General features: G+C 48.5%; 2 protein-coding genes across 2 annotated transcripts; both read left to right on the top strand.

The window, feature by feature from the left end:
- Nucleotides 1-1,716: 1,716 nt before the first annotated feature.
- rab40c (RAB40c, member RAS oncogene family) lies at nucleotides 1,717-9,895 on the top strand. Its single transcript, XM_003964961.3, has 6 exons — nucleotides 1,717-3,033; nucleotides 5,296-5,356; nucleotides 5,936-5,996; nucleotides 6,103-6,180; nucleotides 6,632-6,854; nucleotides 6,938-9,895. The coding sequence occupies exons 1-6, from the start codon at nucleotides 2,892-2,894 to the stop codon at nucleotides 7,210-7,212; spliced, it is 840 nt and encodes a 279-aa protein (XP_003965010.1). The 5' UTR covers nucleotides 1,717-2,891; the 3' UTR covers nucleotides 7,213-9,895.
- A 1,506-nt stretch (nucleotides 9,896-11,401) lies between these two features.
- Nucleotides 11,402-18,736, top strand: LOC115249791 (uncharacterized). Its single transcript, XM_029835905.1, has 5 exons — nucleotides 11,402-12,079; nucleotides 12,659-13,099; nucleotides 14,008-14,039; nucleotides 15,793-16,192; nucleotides 18,054-18,736. The coding sequence occupies exons 2-5, from the start codon at nucleotides 12,669-12,671 to the stop codon at nucleotides 18,526-18,528; spliced, it is 1,338 nt and encodes a 445-aa protein (XP_029691765.1). The 5' UTR covers nucleotides 11,402-12,079; nucleotides 12,659-12,668; the 3' UTR covers nucleotides 18,529-18,736.
- Nucleotides 18,737-18,926: the final 190 nt, after the last annotated feature.

Raw genomic sequence — 18,926 nt, 5'->3', positions numbered from 1 at the left:
GTAGCTGCTGTTGCTACTGTAGCTCCTGCTACTGTAGCTGCTGCTACTGTAGCTACTGCTGCTGTAGCTGCTGCTACTGTAGCTGCTGCTACTGTAGCTACTGTTGCTACTGTAGCTCCTGCTACTGTAGCTGCTGCTACTTTAGCTGCTGCTGCTACTGTAGCTGCTGTTGCTGCAGCTGTAGCTGCTACTGTAGCTGCTGTTGCTACTGTAGCTCCTGCTACTGTAGCTGCTGCTACTGTAGCTACTGCAGCTGTAGCTGCTACTGTAGCTGCTGTTGCTACTGTAGCTCCTGCTACTGTAGCTCCTGCTGCTGTAGCTGCTGCTACTTTAGCTGCTGCTGCTACTGTAGCTGCTGTTGCTGCAGCTGTAGCTGCTACTGTAGCTGCTACTGTAGCTGCTGTTGCTACTGTAGCTCCTGCTACTGTAGCTGCTGCTACTGTAGCTACTGCTGCTGTAGCTGCTGCTACTGTAGCTGCTGCTACTGTAGCTACTGCTACTGTAGCTGCTGTTGCTACTGTAGCTGCTGCTACTGTAGCTCCTGCTACTGTAGCTGCTGCTACTGTAGCTACTGCTATTGTAGCTACTGCTGCTGTAGCTGCTACTGTAGCTGCTACTGTAGCTGCTGCTGTAGCTGCTACTGTAGCTGCTGCTACTATAGGGAAGAAAGATTCTATAAATAGCTGCAGCGCGGTGATCAAACGTCCAACTGTGATGCAGTTACATAAACTGACACTTCAGAACACAAAAGGCGATTTTATGATGCAGCTGTTACAATCTACTAACACGAGTCAACAAATCCAGAGTTTTACTGCACTAAGCTTGAATATCATTAATCATAATTTTAATTACTGGACATTTATTTTAAAATTTATTTATTCTAAATGTTATTTCTGTCAAAATTAAAATACTTTACTGAAATTACTTGACTTGTAGAGAGAGATGAAGAAATTCAGATTTTAGTTTGTTGGATTTATATTTCTACTATTATTGTTGTGCCTTTCCTGAGTTTTTAATCAATTTTGTTTGATTTCTCTTTTAATAAGCTCATTATTAGATCCATCAAAGGTGAACATTACATTTGCCAACGCTGGTTTGTGTCACTATAACGATCAAATTGGATTTTACATTACAGTGTTGAACATAGAATGTTTTTAATAATAGCTTTATTTATTGATCCCAGTTCAGTTCTTGAAATGTAATCTTTTTGTGTGTTTCTACCTTTTTCATCAGTCTTATTTCTTCATTGTTAAAGATTTTAATGCTCTCATTTTGAATTGAATTACTTATTAAAATCATTAAACCTCAATTTGGTTGTTTTGTTTATTTAAAAGAATAGTCCAAGATGTTAAAATCTTATTTCTTGCAGGAATTGAGACATATTTATTCATCATTTTCAATCCTTTTCACACAAAATACCACAAAACCGATTTTCCCCCAAAGTCCAGCTAAATTGTCCATTATTTATCTGTGTCCTAACTTCATCTACCTGGTGGGAAACCCCCCTTAGGGCCGATGTTTCTGGTAGATAATGAGATTTCTTTGTCTTTGTTCTGGATGGATTCTGTGAGAAGTGAATCATCTTTGTTTCCCACCTTCTCGCCATCTGCTTGTTGTTGACAGCGAGCGTTGATGGACAGCTCGCTCAGCCAATCAGCGCCGCCACTCGTCTCCGTGCGGCGCCGGGGTCCAATCGCGGGGGGCCTGGGCGGGGCTTGCGTCGCTAGGGCGGGAACCTGGAGGAGGCAGGAGCAGATCTGACAGCAGCGATTCTCGTCTGTGCTGCGACACCGACCAGCGCAGCTGTGATTAGGACCCATTATAACGGAGAGAAATGGAAGGTCCGTGAACTGCGATCGAAATTCTGACTGGACGCAAGCATGTCGAGCCGTTGTGATCGCAGCTGCAGATAACGGCATTTTGGGGACATCCCGCGGTGAGGGGGCCTGGAAATTACACGGACGTCGGTTAAAGTTGAGCTCAGGCTAGCTGAGTTAGCCATTAGCTTTTGTACTCTAACACTCTTGTTTTGTTGCGTGGGGTGGTCTGGTTAAAAGCACGGGCAGCGTTAAACGAGGCCCGGTGTGGAGCTGCGTAGCTTAGCATAACGTTGCTTTGTCGTTAAAATACAGTCTTTTCTGGTGACTGTTTTGGCCATGTTGGCAGCATTGGTCATAGCTAAGCTAGCTGGCACAGCCAGCACTAGCTTGTTGTTCCCTTGCTAACTTGGCCAGAAAGCTTCTTTGGGAACGTAAATTTAAAAAGAAAAACACGCAGTTTAATTGTTTTTGCGAGTCAGTGTCGGTGATGACGTATAATAATCTCAGCACGGTTATATGTGGATAAAGTGCAGAGTTTTAACAGGCAGCGGCAGCATTACTACAACTGTTTCAAACAATGAGCTTGTTTTTCTTCCTCACATAGACATCCCGTCCACATCCATCCTCCCTTACTCTGCTTTTTCCTCTTCTACCGACGCTAATCCGCTGTTAGGACGATGGCTCTTGGGCTCCGACAGGAATCTTAGACCGTTCTTACCTATTTATAACCTGTCAGTCACTGGTTTGATGGACACGACCAGTTGTTGACATCAGATTTGTCCCCTGCTGAGCATCACTTGTGTCCAAACTATTCCCATTCTTGTCTTTGGGGGGGGAGGATGCGTCCCATTTCTGGAACACATTTTTGGTATCTGCTGAAGATTTTAGTGTAAAAAAAAAACCAAAGAACCTTTGATACTCAACTAAAGAGTGAATGGGATAAGGGACGTTGCTTTTGGGGTGGTTTTTACGACAACATCCGGGGTGGGAGTGCGGTGCCCGTCCCCCTGCAGGCAGGAAGAGTTTGCAGCCCCCCCACCTGTGTTTTTGCCGCCCCTGGTGTGGGTCAGGATGGGCAGCCAGGGCAGCCCGGTCAAGAGCTACGACTACCTGCTCAAGTTCCTGCTGGTTGGCGACAGCGACGTGGGCAAAGGGGAGATCCTGGACAGCCTGCAGGACGGCTCGGCCGAGTCCCCGTACGCCTACAGCAGCGGTGAGTCCCTCTGCTCGCTCCGCTGGAACATGCCGTGCACGTTCCACGCACGGCTGAGCTCCTCAGGTGTTATTGGGTGTAATTAGCATATGGCTAAAGCTACCAGTTTACATGAGTCATAGAATACTTACATTAGCGTAGCTGCCTATAGATGTCGGAGTCCCGTGGCCCCGTCCACCCCGCTGAGTAGTCACATGTGGTTCTTGGGCTTCGCTCTGAATATTTCTTATGCCAGGAACGGCTAATATGGAGGATATTTGCGGAGTTCTGGGATTAAACTGGTTGATAATGAAAGAATTTCCTGATTAAAAAATGAGTCACGTTCTTCAATGAATTTTAAAAGTCAATCATCTTTATTTAATAACAAGTATCTCCTACATAAATGAGCCGGTTTGACCCAGAATTTAATTTAAAAAAAAGGGAGATTCACATCTATATGTATTATAAACGGCTATTTTAGGGCTGTTTCATGTATTCAATGCTTTTAATATTCGTATCTTGGGCGGCGGCGTGCTGAGACGACCCCTTCTGGAGGAACTTTATCTCCGGATTAACTGTTGCCGTTTACACAGAATCTCGGAGTCATTTGATAAATTTGAGCTGGGATTAAACGGCGCCGCTGCGCGGCTCCTGATGGGGGATTAGAAACAGATCGTCTCCTCAGGGCGCCGCCGAGATCTGTCACCGACGATTCCCCGAGGAAGCGGCGTTCCTGGAAAACTCATGAGTCAGCACAGTCAGCCCTTTTCACCCCAGGTCCCTAGAGTGTGTGTGTGCGTGTGTGTGTGTGCGTCACGAGTCGCTACTTTCCTTAAACGATGGATCAAACACTTTCTTCAACCACCAAAGTGCAACGGAATGCAGATAAACGTGCTTTAGCATGCACACGCACGTGCGCAGAAGCCTCACTCTTGATTTCCAGCCCCGTGGCGAGGGCAGGTCAACTCGGAGGGAATGGGAACGCTGGCGACGAGCCAGAATATTCGGGGCGCTGAGAATCGGGACGGACGGCAGATCCGAAGGCCGTCGGTGAGCGTGGCTCTGATCGGTCACGAATCACCATCTCTAATCTCGGGGAGGTGTGAAGGTGCGCTGTGGGCGGAGCCTGGAGCGCCGCCAGCAGGAATCTGGAAAGTCTGCAGCTTTTCTGCGTCCGGCAGCGGTGGAATATTCCCCGGGGCTCCGGCAGCTTCCCGCCTCCATTGTTCCTTTGTGGCTCTGGACACTGGCGGCAGCTGTCGCAGCGTGCACGTTCGCTCCGAGGGGGGTTCACCTGCATGACAGGAACCATCCGGCCCGACTCATCCCAGTGACAAACGTATGTTCAATTCACTGGATTCTCCAAAATGTCCGAGTCTGGAATAGAGACGCCTGTTTTCGGGGTGTGTGAGCAGCTGATGATGATGATGAGATATCAGAGGAGACCTGGGGACCAGCAGAGAGGACGCGCTCCCTCCTGGCCTCAGATCAGCTCTGTGGCTCAGCAGCAGCTTCGCGTTGCCTGGAAAATTGGAAGCGATTGGTGATGTTGTTAAGCAGCACATGCTGATGCACGTGTGTGTGTTTGTGTGTGTGTGTGTGTGTGTGTGTGAGCGGGGCTGAGAGATGGTCTCCCTCCGTTGGTCCTTTGCCAGGAGGCTTCCAGGAAAAGTGCTGTTGATTTACTGGGTACACGGATGGGCCCAGTTCTGTTCAACGCACCTCAACACAACTGTTGCGTTCACTGACACCACGGCTGAATATAACAGCTCCTCTATTAGGCCTCAGGTTCTACCACCTCTGTGAGGACCACGGGGACCTGGAGCAGACACGAAGAGGCGCAGCAGGTTGTAGCAGTCAGACTGGTTTGTCTGAGGTGCCCAGCAACAAACCAGTTAGCCGCCTGCCCCCCCCCCCCCCTCCCCCCCCTCCCCCAAGAGCTCAACCATAAACACTGAACTTTTTTAACAGTGTAACTGTTTGGTGTTGACACACGTACAGAGGGGCGTGAGGGCGCTAGCATCGACGCTAACGGGACATTTTCGGCTGCTGCTGCGTCCAGACGTTTCCAAAGCAGAAGTTAACGTTAGGGCAAAAGCACGGGTGCTCCTGCGGCGCCCACTGCTGGCAGGGATCTGTGCAGCAGCTGTAGCGCCACAAACCCAGAGGAGAACTGGAAATTTCTCCCCCAGTTTAGTTGAAGTGGCTGAAACGGACGATGCGTCATCGCGAGTTGTTGTTGTTGTTTGCTTTATGTTGCCTCCTTTCACCCACTTTGTCCAGGAATTGACTACAAAACCACAACCATCCTTCTAGACGGGAGGAGAGTAAAGCTGGAGCTTTGGTGAGAGCACACACACACACACACACACACACCGTGCTGCATGAATCAGCCGCTGCTGTCAGAATAATCAGAGTTTGGCAGCAGCTATCGCAGCAGCAGCTACAGCAGCATCAACAACAGCAGCAGCAGAAGCAACAACAGCAGCAGCTACAGTAGCAGCAGCTACAGCAGCAGCAGCTACAGTAGCAGCTACAGTAGCAGCAGCTACAGTAGCAGCAGCTACAGTAGCAGCAGCAGCTACAGCAGCAGCAGCTACAGTAGCTACAGTAGCAGCAGCTACAGTAGCTACAGTAGCAGCAGCTACAGCAGCAGCTACAGTAGCAGCAGCTACAGCAGCAGCTACAGCAGCAGCAGCTACAGTAGCAGCAGCTACAGCAGCAGCAGCAGCTACAGCAGCTACAGCTACAGCAGCAGCAGCTACAGCAGCAGCAGCTACAGTAGCAGCAGCTACAGTAGCAGCAGCTACAGCAGCAGCAGCTACAGCTACAGTAGCTACAGCAGCAGCAGCTACAGTAGCAGCAGCTGGAATCAGGTTCTTGTTTATGCTACTGAATGATGTCATCATGTTTCTGCCCTCAGGGACACGTCAGGACAGGGGAGGTTCTGCACCATCTTCCGCTCTTATTCCCGCGGGGCTCAGGTAAGACTCTAACCCCCCCCACACACACTCACACACGTGTTACTCTGTGTGTGTGTGGGTGTGTAACGTGACACACAACCTGCTCCACGTGGGTGCGTCTCTGCAGGGCATCCTGCTGGTGTACGACATCACAAACCGCTGGTCGTTCGACGGGATCGACAGGTGGATCAGAGAGATCGATGAGGTGAGGCTTCATTATCTGGTGTGGATTATTGTGTTCACTTATTAGTCAGCTTCTCTTATTGGGGCTTTCCTGACTAACACAGAAAGGATATCCGTGTGTGTGTGTGTGTGTGTGTGGGGGGGGGGGGGGGGGGGTGATATTTTTGGCCTGTGGAATGCAGGTTTTAGCCGGGTCTTTCCTGCTCCACCTCAGATGTGCCAGGCTCAGAAACATTTTAAACACTCCAGACGGAGGGTTCAGCTGTTCAGTCATCACATCTCATTTAACGTTGTTTATTATTTATCGACATCCTTTTAATCAAGACAAACGTGTTAATATGTAGCCTAGCATACTTTGATAGCGTTAGCATTAGCCACCCTCAGTCTTTTTTGATTATCTCGTTCCTTCTTCACTGGTGCTGAAGGTTCTGAGAGTATTTCGGTGGTGAGGAACGTCTCTCTTTTTTTCCCAGCATGCTCCGGGTGTGCCGCGGATCCTGGTGGGCAACCGCCTGCACCTGGCCTTCAAACGGCAGGTTCCCACCGAGCAGGCGCGCGCCTACGCCGAGAAGAACGGGATGACGTTCTTCGAGGTGAGTCCGCTGTGCAACTTCAACGTCATCGAGTCGTTCACCGAGCTGTCGCGCATCGTGCTGATGCGGCACGGCATGGAGAAGTTCTGGAGGCCCAACAGAGGTGAGCTCACGGGGCGCCGAACACGCACGCTCCCGCCTGGACTCTGTCGTCATGGTAACCCCCCGGGGCGTTTTCCTCCGCAGTCTTCAGCCTGCAGGACCTCTGCTGCAGGGCCATCGTGTCGTGCACGCCGGTCCACCTCATCGACAAGCTGCCGCTGCCCGTCGCCATCAAGTCGCACCTCAAGTCCTTCTCCATGGCCAACGGCATGAACGCGGTCATGATGCACGGGCGCTCGTACTCGCTGGCCAACCCCGCCGGCGGCTCCAAGGGCAACAGCCTGAAGCGCACCAAGTCCAGCCGCCCGCCTCAGAGCCCCCCGCAGAACTGCACCCGCAGCAACTGCAAGATCTCCTAACCAGGGAGTCGGGCGGGAGACGGGAGATGTTTCAACGGGCGTCTGACCTGGATGAAGGAGTCGACGCCGCCTTCCTGAGGACGGGGGAGGGGCCCGAGGCCACGCCACTACCGGGCCCAGCAACACCGGAGCGTCCTGTCCCCCCCCGGGCTGCTGGAGCCACGGCATGTACAGAAACGCGTCCGTGGCGTTGACTCCGGCGAGCGTCGCTGAAATCCCCTCACTTTCTCACTTTCCCGTCTGTTTCCACCTCCACCGTTCTGTCCGCGCTCCCGCGCTCTCGCCACTGAGCGACCCGATAAGCTACTGACGAAGACACTAAGGACAGCTGGCGTTGCTCCTCAGCCGGGCCTTTTCACCGGCCGACTGAAGGTTCCTGAGATCCCAGAAGGTCAAAGGTGAAGCGCCCCTCCCCCGCCACTGGCGTGCCTTCAGTTTCCTTTTTTCCCGGGACGCGGACGGAACATCAAACACTTTTCTTCGAGCACTAATATCAGAGCGCACGTATGAGCCAGATCCACTGCTAACCAGTCCACGCGGCCGCCTACTCTGACCTGGGATCCGGGGATGCTTGTTGCCATGGTTACCAGAGAACAGCGGGAACATCAGGAGGCCTGACATGAGCGCTGCTTTACCTGACCTGTCCTTTTGATCCCAGTGGATTCTGGGACTTGTAGTTCGGAGATGAGCTCCTTCTTTCTCTTCCTGTTCACTCTCTCGACACCTCACCTGTCCGGTCACACCTGAGTCCAAGCACAATACACACACACACACACACACACCGTCACACAAACTACCAGAGTGGTGATCCATCCCAGATTCATCATGATTTGTGTAAATATGAAAGTAGAGCTGGAGAACAGTCAAGACAATCACCAGTGCTTATTGTGGTCAATTGAAGAGACAAATATGAATATTTTTGTCTGTAGCTGTTTTTTTAGAATGTTATTTAAAGATTCTGCGTTGGTGTCTGGAGATTTTCTCTCTTTTACTGAGTCACGAGCTAAATATTGAAAACATTATTTCTCACTGATTTTGGGTGGTACGTCACCTGAATGACCTCGTGCCAACCGTTCACGCCACTGTACATACGACGCTTTTGCTCTTCAGTCTTTGACTCGCTGGCCCGCGGATGCAGTAACGTGTTGCCGGGACGTTCAGGGATGGGATGGCAGAGATGCGTGGCGACGGTCGTTACAGCACTGCTGACGACTTTAAGGACCAAACCGCCTCGTTTTTTTTTTTTTTAGCTTTCGATTTTAGACTCCGTGGATGATCTTGTGCAATTTTTAAGCGAGACGTGAAATAACAGGGAGGGTTTAACATTAAAGGATGCGTTCACGAATGTTTTCTGCTCTTTTATGAATCCTGAGCTGCAGTTCAGACGTTGTTTTTTTAAAGATGGATGTTGAATATCGGTTGAATCCCGGCTGCTGCTTGTTGCTGCTGCGCCTGTCGGGTTGTAGAACGCCGCCTGCCTCGTCCGTCAGACACGAGCAGCTCGTCCCAACTGCAGGAAACTGGGGCGTCCCATGTTTCCGTGCTGCGTTCAGGCTCCGATGCTGGTTCGGTGTGTGACGCCTGGAAGCGCTCTGACTGGTTCTCCTGCAGGAGCCGCGTCTCTCCCACCTCTGCAAGCTGCCCCGTGATTCATAGCTTCTGAATAATAGATGCTCCTGCTGGAGCGGGAGAAGGCTTCTCAGGATGCTGTTTTACCCTCCACTCCACCATAGGAAGCCCAGCAGGCCCCTCGCCGCCACCTCTCGTCCTCCTCGCCATCTCTCATTGTTTCCTGAGATTCAAATGAGCTGCTGATCATGATCAGACTCCACTCTGCTGAAGCTGCCTGATCTTTTTCCACTATTTCAGAATGTCAGGTATCTTAATGAAGCGACCAGTTCAACGTCGTGTGAACATGGAAGCGCGGGGCTCGTGATCGGGGGGGCGGGGCTTTAAGATGCTTTTCACCACCTCATTTAAAATACTTTGGCAGCAGTGATTAGCAAGTATGCTAACATGCTAAATATGTTTGTGGAGTTGCAGCTTGACTGAAAGCTAACGGAAACGTCAACTTCAGAATAAAATAGTGATTAAAAAAAATCAGAGGTGGTCAAATAATGATGTTATTTTTGTACTAGCTTGATAAACAGTGCAGGTCTGGTCCGTTCAGGAGGGTGAAGAAGGGGGATCTCAAGCCGATGAGATGGCTCATGTTGTGCGTGTGGATTTAGTTGAGAGTTCCATCGCTGTGATGATGTCAGGTGGCTTTTGTTGCCGCAGCCACACCCTGGCTGGCTGTAATATTCGATTTTTACATCCAGTCCCAGTTTTAAAACTCCTATTTGCTTCTTCAGGTTATGTCTGTGTTAATTGTCTGTGTATGTTAACCTTTTGTATTTTTTTTTTTTTTTTTTTTTTTTTAATTGTAGAAATGTTATCAGGGGTGGAAGGTTCAGTGCTTATTTCCAGTGTTTGGGGGATTTGACTTGTATAAGAAAACACTATTATTTTGGCTAAAGCTGCTGAGTTTATTAGAACAAGTTTGTGTGTGTGTGCGCGTGCGGGCGTGTGCGTTTTCTCCAGTCCAGTCTGGTTTTCCTTATTTTTTTTTTCTTAAATTATTGATTGTACAGGAAAGGGTGTGAAGAGGAAGATTTTGCCACAATAAAAATATTGAAGCCTGTGTTGTTGATTATTCTGTTGATTATTCTGCCATCTAGTGGACAGATCGACACATGCAGGAGAAAAACAGGATATACGCTACTGTATAATATTATTTTTAAATTATATTCATCGTCATGTCGACTACGATATTTCACCAAGCAAAGTTGGTGCATTAATGTACAACTGGGAAAATTGTCGTGTTTTGTTTAAATGTAGAAAATGATTGACGTTGAAAAACGCGCATAACCGGAAATTCCTCGGTGTTCATGAGCGTGACCGAAGTCGCCTTTAAAGTTCTTTCCACTTAGTAACTTCGTTTGTGAGATTTAATTCAGCAAATGTAATTAATTGCAATTATATTTTCTGTGAGAATCTGTCGTTTAATTGGAATATACCTTTAAATTCTGCATATACAGTATCGACTTTCAGGGTAAACGATTCACCGCTAGGGGGCAGCAGAACAGAGGAAACAGGTTAATAACGTTACGTATTTGTCTTTGTCTCCTCAATTAAAGTAATACTTATATCACCTGTATTTTTGAGAAACATTAATAATAATGTTGGAACTCAAACGGAATTATTCAGGAATTCCAGAGGAATAAGATAGAAAACTGATTAAACCAGCATACCTCCCATTAATTAATTTATTGATTTACTATTTCTCCAATGGAGTATGTGCACTAAGATGGCGTGCATTTCAAATTCACTGCTAGCAGACAGATGCAAAAACAAATATTCGCATGTTGAGATGTAAAGCTAATTGTTCTTTCCCGGCGTCGCTGCTGCATGTTAAACATCTGGTTCCTGTTGTCAGCCAGACATTGTCTCCTCCCTGGTTGTTGTCCAGTTGTTGCCAGGGCAACGTGGCCAAAACAGCCCTGCCGCTTTTAGCACTATGCTCACATATATGGTATGCCAGGAAGCCTGAAACCTTTGTGCTGCTGATCAGCACAGGCAGCTAAACTGTTTTAAGAAAACGAAAGTGACTGAAACCCAGACGTTGTATTGGACACAGGAACAGCTGAACGGAACTCCCATAGATGGACCTGGAGGTTCAGTAGGACCTTTCTGACCCTCTGTTGATACTGAGGGAACCAAAAGATAGTTAATTTGATTAGGATGTGACAGTATCAAATGGAATCCTTGAGAATGAAAGAAAAAGAAATCTCCCTCTTATCTAATCAAGGCTACGCTCCACTTCCTCCACTTTCTCTTGGATCTGGCGTGTTTAAGTGTTAGCTTTGAGTCTCTGAAATTAAACAATGAATTGTCAATCTAAGCCACATGCGCAGTCATGTTCGGGGTGTTTTGCTGGAGATTGTAGTTAAAATAAACACACAAATAGCATTTAAACTATATGAATCAATCTGCGTTTTACTAATCTATTTAAATACATTTGGTTTTCTGTGATTAAAATCTAAAAGGTTTCTTGCCCCAGGAGCACCGTTATGGAGTAGCAGTGGGTTGAAGACGATGATGGCTACGATGAGCCCAGTGGGACGTGTGCACCAGGGCCCTCTGAGCCAGTTAAGATATAAGATATGAGCTGGACCACAGGACCTCCAGCCAGAACGCTGAATCCATCCAGACAGGATGCTGGGCCGGGGTGTCTGACCGGGTCGTCATTAAACTTCGAGTGGATGTTGGTGAGGTGATGGCCATCAATGGTCTAGATCAGAAGACCTGGCAGGACTCCGGCTACGACAGCGCCTGGGAGCCACGCGTAACTTTTCTGACCACCCCAGCAGGTTGTGTGAACATTAATCTTTGATACTTTTATTCACAACAGAACAAAAAAAATCACTTCAGGAGGTTGTTTTATTAAAAAAAATCTCCAGTAAAAACCAAACACAGCTACACTGTCTTAATGTCTTGATGTGTTTTGAAGCCCCGCCCACAAGAGGTGTTGAGTGTTTACTGACTAAAATGTTTTGTTCTGAGTCACACGAACTGAGATATATCTGAGTTTAAGCTCTGATTTGGTGGGTCAAGCCCTTGTAAGAAGAACCAGCTGAGCTTCCTGTAAACCAGCGGTTCATCACAATCATGGTGACTTCCTGAGCAACCCTGGTGGACTCCTAAACCACGACACCTCGTGACTCACTTTCGGCTCTGTATCGAACGTAAAAGAGAAATAGTTTACAAAGCCTGAAGAAGCTTTACCAGAAGTTGAGTCTCCCCGTCAACAGTCAGGAAAAATCAGGTAAAGTCCATTTAAGGTTCTGATTTATTTGCTAAAAGAGCTGCTGCTGCACAGGAAGTGGTTTTGAAGACGTTGAGGGAAGAAGATCGTAGTTCTAGAGGAAACAGGCTGTTGGTGTGAACCTAGAACTTTAAGAACCCGGGCGCAGTCGTGGACACGAAAGCAGAGTTTAACTGAGCAGAAACGGTTCTTTTCCTGTTTTCAAACAAACTGTGGGAGACTGAAAATGTGGACAGGGGCTGGTGTGAAGGTCCAGATCCCGAGGGGGGGGTCGGCCAGGGACACTGAAATATGATCAGTTAAATCAGTAGTGAGAGCGAAAGGAAGCAGCGAACAGCTGGAAGTGGCAGAGAGTGGAAATAGTCTTCAGGAACCTCAGGAGCTCTTGTGTTTCTGTAGGTGAGGTGATTGGGAACAGGTCAGGGAACGGGTCAGGGAACGGGTCAGGGAACGGGTCAGGGGACGGGTCAGGGAACGGGTCAGGGAACAGGTCAGGGAACGGGTCAGGGAACAGGTCAGGGAACGGGTCAGGGAACAGTTCTGCTCTTGAAATATTTACAGCTCACTTGTTTCCTGCAGCGAGTTGAAAATGTACAGACAGTGGGAGGAAGATGACTTCGATCTGTCCACTGATGAAGGAGAACTGGGCCTGCGTCAACCACAGAATGGGAGAACCTACATCATGTACCACGGCACCACCAGACAGAACGCCCGGTGCATCCGGGCCAGAGGCTTTTGCCAGTCTCCAGACGGGATGCTGGGCCGGGGCGTCTACCTGAGCAGAGACCTGGCGAAGGTCAGACGTTATCCCATCGATCACCCAGAGAACGACAAGGCCGTCATCAAGGTCAGGGTCAACGTGGGGAAGGTGATCGCCATCAATTATCAAGGTCACCCTCGTCAGAAGACCTGGCACGACCACGGCTACGACACCGCCTGGGTGCCGCCCAGGTGTGGGATGGTGAGGAGCGGTCTGGAGGAGGACTGTGTCTGGGACCCCAGGCGCATCCAAATCCTCGAGGTCATCTTTCCATAGGAGGGGCCAGACTATGGTCTGGTCTTGGCTGGGATAGGAGCTTGTCTTTTGGGTCTGCTTGACACTATGTCTTGATGCACTTTGCTTCTATTTAATTTATTTACTGTTAAATTAGACCTTAGTGTCGTCTGTCACATAGATTCTTGCACAGCTTCATAAGACATCTTACGCAACATTCCTGCACAAATAAAACAGATTGGAAAACAAAGAACCAAGTCTGATTCCTCTGGAACCGAACCAACAACCTTCCTGCCATTAGGCCACCGTTAACGTTATAATATGAAGGCAAATGGAATTTATTTTTACAAAGCGGAGCCGCCCGACTACAAACTGCACAGGGTCAAAAGACAAGAACATCTGTAAATGAAAGAATGATGTTCCAGATGCTGTGAAAGAAGATGAGAACAGAAGGACAAAGGAACAGAAGCAGAGAGGTCACGTCTCTTTTTGTTGGTAGAAATTAGATTTCCTCTTTTGTGGTCACATCTTCAAACATTAGATCCAAAGTAAAAAGGTTAACATGTTTTTTCCCTGGTTTCTTATTCCTCTTTTTTCTTTATCATATTTGATCATTATTGATCACTTTTACCAGGAGCCATTTTTAATATTCTCTGCTGTCTCGGTGGGGGCACTTGTTCTGCTCCTCTCTAGTGGACGTTGGTGAGGTGATGGCCATCAATGGTCTAGATCAGAAGACCTGGCAGGACTCCGGCTACGACAGCACCTGGGAGCCACACGTAACTGTTCTGACCACCCCAGCAGGTGGTGTGAACATTAATCTTTGATATTTTTATTCACAACAGAACAAAAAAATCACTTCAGGAGGTTGTTTTATTTAAAAAAAATCTCCAGTAAAAACCAAACACGGCTACACTGTCTTAATGTCTTGATGTGTTTTGAAGCCCCGCCCACAAGAGGTGTTGAGTGTTTACTGACTAAAATGTTTTGTTCTGAGTCACACGAACTGAGATATATCTGAGTTTAAGCTCTGATTTGGAAGAACCAGCTTAGCTTCCTGTAAACCAGCGGTTCTCCTGAGCAACCCTGGTGGACTCCTAAACCACCATTGGACAGGACCAACAGGACCAACCCTTCGTGACTCACTTTCAACTCTGTATCAAAAGTGAAAGAGAAATAGTTTACAAAGCCTGAAGAAGTTTACGAGAAGTTGAGTCTCCCGGTCAACAGTCAGGAAAAAACAGGTAAAGCCCGTTTAAGGTTCTGATTTATTTGCTAAAAGAGCTGCAGCTGCACAGGAAGTGGTTTTGAAGACGTTGAGGGAAGGAGATCGTAGTTCTAGAGGAAACAGGCTGTTGGTGTGAACCTAGAACTTTAAGAACGCAGTCGTGGACACGAAAGGAGAGTTTAACTGAGCAGAAACGGTTCTTTTCCTGTTTTCAAACAAACTGTGGAAGACTGAAAATGTGGACCCGGGCTGGTGTGAAGGTCCAGATCCCGAGGGGGGGTCGGCCAGGGACACTGAAATATGATCAGTTAAATCAGTAGTGAGAGCGAAAGGAAGCAGCGAACAGCTGGAAGTGGCAGAGAGTGGAACATTCCAGTCTAGGGTGTGGAATTGTGAACCAGGGAAAAGTGAAGGTGACACGAGGAATAACGCAAGATCAAAAGTGAAATATAGATTTAATGACAAAAAGTGGGGTTGATACAAAAACAAGTTAGCAATTGGGTAATGACCGAAAGAACAAGATCACGGGTACAAGCGGCTGAAATGAGCTTCCTCCGTAGGGTGGCTGGGCTCTCCCTTAGAGATAGGGTGAGAAGCTCTGCCATCCGGGAGGAGCTCGGAGTAGAGTCGCTGCTCCTCCGCGTTGAGAGGAGCCAGATGGGGTGGCTTGGGCATCTAGTTAGGACGCCCCCTGGACGCCTCCCTGGTGAGGTGTTCAGGGCATGTCCCTCCGGTAGGAGACCCCCGGGGAGACCCAGGACACGTTGGAGAGACAATGTCTCTCGACTGGTCTGGGAACGCCTGGGGATCCCTCCGGATGAGCTGGAAGAGGTAGCTGGGGAGAGGAAAGTCTGGGCTTCTCTCCTTAGGCTGCTGCCCCCGCGACCCAACCCCGGATAAGCGGTAGTGGATGGATGGATGGATGAAGTTAGCAATTAAGTTATAAAGTCCTAATCAATAGGCAAAGGCACGTTGCATGGCAAACACTACAAGGTAGACAAAGGGGGCTTCTCCACAGAAGCAGGCCGACTGCAGCCGACGGCTGCGTATGAAAACCAAGTGGGAACTGGTAGCGCTGACGTGGCGAGTCACGGGACCGAACGAGAACGGAGCCGGAGGTCCTCGTTGGGTGGCACCCCAGGGCTTTTAAAGGGCGTCACTCCCGAACATGCCAATCACATCCATGACGCGGCACCTAATTGAAACGGGGAAACACAAAACACGGGGGCGAGACAAAACGGAAAAGTGCGCAGAGCGCACAGTAAAAGCAAACTGAACATAACTGGGATCGTAACAGTCTTCAGGAACCTCAGGAGCTCTTGTGTTTCTGTAGGTGAGGTGATTGGGAACGGGTCAGGGAACGGGTCAGGGAACGGGTCATGGAACAGTTCTGCTCTTGAAATATTTACAGCTCACTTGTTTCCTGCAGCGAGTTGAAAATGTACAGACAATGGGAGGAAGATGACTTCGATCTGTCCACTGATGAAGGAGAACTGGGCCTGAGTCAACCACAGAATGGGAGAACCTACATCATGTACCACGGCACCACCAGACAGAACGCCCGGTGCATCCAGGCCAGAGGCTTTTGCCAGTCTCCGGACGGGATGCTGGGCCAGGGCGTCTACCTGAGCAGAGACCTGGCGAAGGCCAGACGTTATCCCATCAAGCATCCAGAGAACGACAAGGCCGTCATCAAGGTCAGGGTCAACGTGGGGAAGGTGATCGCCATCAATCGTCAAGGTCACCCTCGTCAGAAGACCTGGCACGACCACGGCTACGACACCGCCTGGGTGCCGCCCAAGTGTGGGATGGTGAGGAGCGGTCTGGAGGAGGACTGTGTCTGGGACCCCAGGCGCATCCAAATCCTCGAGGTCATCCTTCCAGAGGAGGGGCCAAACTATGGTCTGTTCGTGGGTGTGGCAGGAGCTTTGCTTTTGGCTCTTTTTAACATTTTTTCTTGATGCACTTTGCTTCTATTTAATTTAATCTTTTACTGTTAAATTAGTCGTTAGTGTCGTCTGTCACATACATTCTTGCACAGCTTCATAAGACATCTTACGCAACATTCCCGCACAAATAAAACAGATTGGAAAACAAAGAACCAAGTCTGATTTCTCTGGAACTGAACCAACAACCTTCCTGCCATTAGGCCACCGTTAACGTTATAATATGAAGGCAAATGGAATTTATTTTTACAAAGCGGAGCCGCCCGACTACAAACTGCACAGGGTCAAAAGACAAGAACATCTGTAAATGAAAGAATGATGTTCCAGATGCTGTGAAAGAAGATGAGAACAAAAGGACAAAGGAACAGAAGCAGAGAGGTCACGTCTCTTTTTGTTGGTAGAAATTAGATTTCCTCTTTTGTGGTCACATCTTCAAACATTAGATCCAAAGTAAAAAGGTTAACATGTTTTTTCCCTGGTTTCTTATTCCTCTTTTTTCTTTATCATATTTGATCATTATTGATCACTTTTACCAGGAGCCATTTTTAATATTCTCTGCTGTCTCGGTGGGGGCACTTGTTCTGCTCCTCTCTAGTGGACGTTGGTGAGGTGATGGCCATCAATGGTCTAGATCAGAAGACCTGGCAGGACTCCGGCTACGACAGCACCTGGGAGCCACGCGTAACTGTTCTGACCACCCCAGCAGGTGGTGTGAACATTAATCTTTGATATTTTTATTAACAACAGAACAAAAAAATCACTTCAGGAGGTTGTTTTATTAAAAAAAATCTCCAGTAAAAACCAAACACAGCTACACTGTCTTAATGTCTTAATGTGTTTTGAAGCCCCGCCCACAAGAGGTGTTGAGTGTTTACTGACTAAAATGTTTTGTTCTGAGTCACACGAACTGAGATATATCTGAGTTTAAGCTCTGATTTGGTGGGTCAAGCCCTTCTAAGAAGAACCAGCTTAGCTTCCTGTAAACCAGCGGTTCATCACAATCATGGTGACTCCCTGAGGAACCCTGGTGGACTCCTAAACCACCATTGGACAGGACCAACAGGACCAACAGGACCAACCTGGACAGGACCAACAGGACCAACCCTTCGTGACTCACTTTCAGCTCTGTATCAAAAGTGAAAGAGAAATAGTTTACAAAGCCTAAAGAAGTTGTACGAGAAGTTCAGTCTCCCGGTCAACAGTCAGGAAAAAACAGGTAAAGTCCGTTTAAGGTTCTGATTTATTTGCTAAAAGAGCTGCTGCTGCACAGGAAGTGGTTTTGAAGACGTTGAGGGAAGGAGATCGTAGTTCTAGAGGAAACAGGCTGTTGGTGTGAACCTAGAACTTTAAGAACGCAGTCGTGGACACGAAAGGAGAGTTTAACTGAGCAGAAACGGTTCTTTTTCTGTTTTCAAACAAACTGTGGGAGACTGAAAATGTGGACAGGGGCTGGTGTGAAGGTCCAGATCCCGAGGGGGGGTCGGCCAGGGACACTGAAATATGATCAGTTAAATCAGTAGTGAGAGCGAAAGGAAGCAGCGAACAGCTGGAAGTGGCAGAGAGTGGAAATAGTCTTCAAGAACCTCAGGAGCTCTTGTGTTTCTGTAGGTGAGGTGATTGGGAACAGGTCAGGGAACGGGTCAGGGAACGGGTCAGGGAACAGGTCAGGGAATGTGTCAGGGACCAGGTCAGGGAACAGGTCAGGGAACGGGTCAGGGAACGGGTCAGGGAACAGGTCAGGGAATGTGTCAGGGACCAGGTCAGGGACCGGGTCAGGGAACAGTTCTGCTCTTGAAATATTTACAGCTCACTTGTTTCCTGCAGCGAGTTGAAAATGTACAGAGAGTGGGAGGAAGATGACTTCGATCTGTCCACTGATGAAGGAGAACTGGGCCTGTGTCAACCACATAATGGGAGAACCTACATCATGTACCACGGCACCACCAGACAGAAAGCCCGGTGCATCCGGGCCAGAGGCTTTCGCCAGTCTCCAGACGGGATGCTGGGCCGGGGCGTCTACCTGAGCAGAGACCTGGCGAAGGCCAGACGTTATCCCATCGATCACCCAGAGAACGACAAGGCCGTCATCAAGGTCAGGGTCAACGTGGGGAAGGTGATCGCCATCAATTATCAAGGTCACCCTCTTCGGAAGACCTGGCACGACCACGGCTACGACACCGCCTGGGTGCCGCCCAAGTGTGGGATGGTGAGGAGCGGTCTGGAGGAGGACTGTGTCTGGGACCCCAGGCGCATCCAAATCCTCAAGGTCATCTTTCCATAGGAGGGGCCAGACTATGGTCTGGTCTTGAGTGGGATAGGAGCTTTGCTATTGGTCCTGCTTAACACTACGTCTTGATGCACTTTGCTTCTATTTAATTTATTTACTGTTATATTAGTCGTTAGTGTCGTCTGTCACATAGATTCTTGCACAGCTTCATAAGACATCTTACGCAACATTCCTGCACAAATAAAACAGATTGGAAAACAAAGAACCAAGTCTGATTTCTCTGGAACTGAACCAACAACCTTCCTGCCATTAGGCCACCGTTAACGTTATAATATGAAGGCAAATGGAATTTATTTTTACAAAGCGGAGCCGCCCGACTACAAACTGCACAGGGTCAAAAGACAAGAACATCACATCTTCAAACATTAGGTCCAAAGTAAAAAGGTTAACAT

The sequence above is a fragment of the Takifugu rubripes genome, chromosome 5 (assembly GCF_901000725.2).
Source record: "Takifugu rubripes chromosome 5, fTakRub1.2, whole genome shotgun sequence".
Classification (NCBI taxonomy): domain Eukaryota; kingdom Metazoa; phylum Chordata; class Actinopteri; order Tetraodontiformes; family Tetraodontidae; genus Takifugu; species Takifugu rubripes.
This window is presented reverse-complemented; position numbering and strand designations above follow the sequence as displayed.

Coding starts and splice junctions, on each gene's coding strand:
- LOC115249791 (XM_029835905.1), top strand. CDS start 12,669: ATGTACAGACAGTGGGAGGAAGATGACTTCGATCTGTCCACTGATGAA. Junction 13,100..14,007: donor AGGCGCATCCAAATCCTCGA/GGTCATCTTTCC, acceptor AATGTCTTGATG/TGTTTTGAAGCCCCGCCCAC. Junction 14,040..15,792: donor CCGCCCACAAGAGGTGTTGA/GTGTTTACTGAC, acceptor CTGATGAAGGAG/AACTGGGCCTGAGTCAACCA.
- rab40c (XM_003964961.3), top strand. CDS start 2,892: ATGGGCAGCCAGGGCAGCCCGGTCAAGAGCTACGACTACCTGCTCAAG. Junction 6,181..6,631: donor GGATCAGAGAGATCGATGAG/GTGAGGCTTCAT, acceptor TTTTTTTCCCAG/CATGCTCCGGGTGTGCCGCG. Junction 6,855..6,937: donor GTTCTGGAGGCCCAACAGAG/GTGAGCTCACGG, acceptor TTTCCTCCGCAG/TCTTCAGCCTGCAGGACCTC.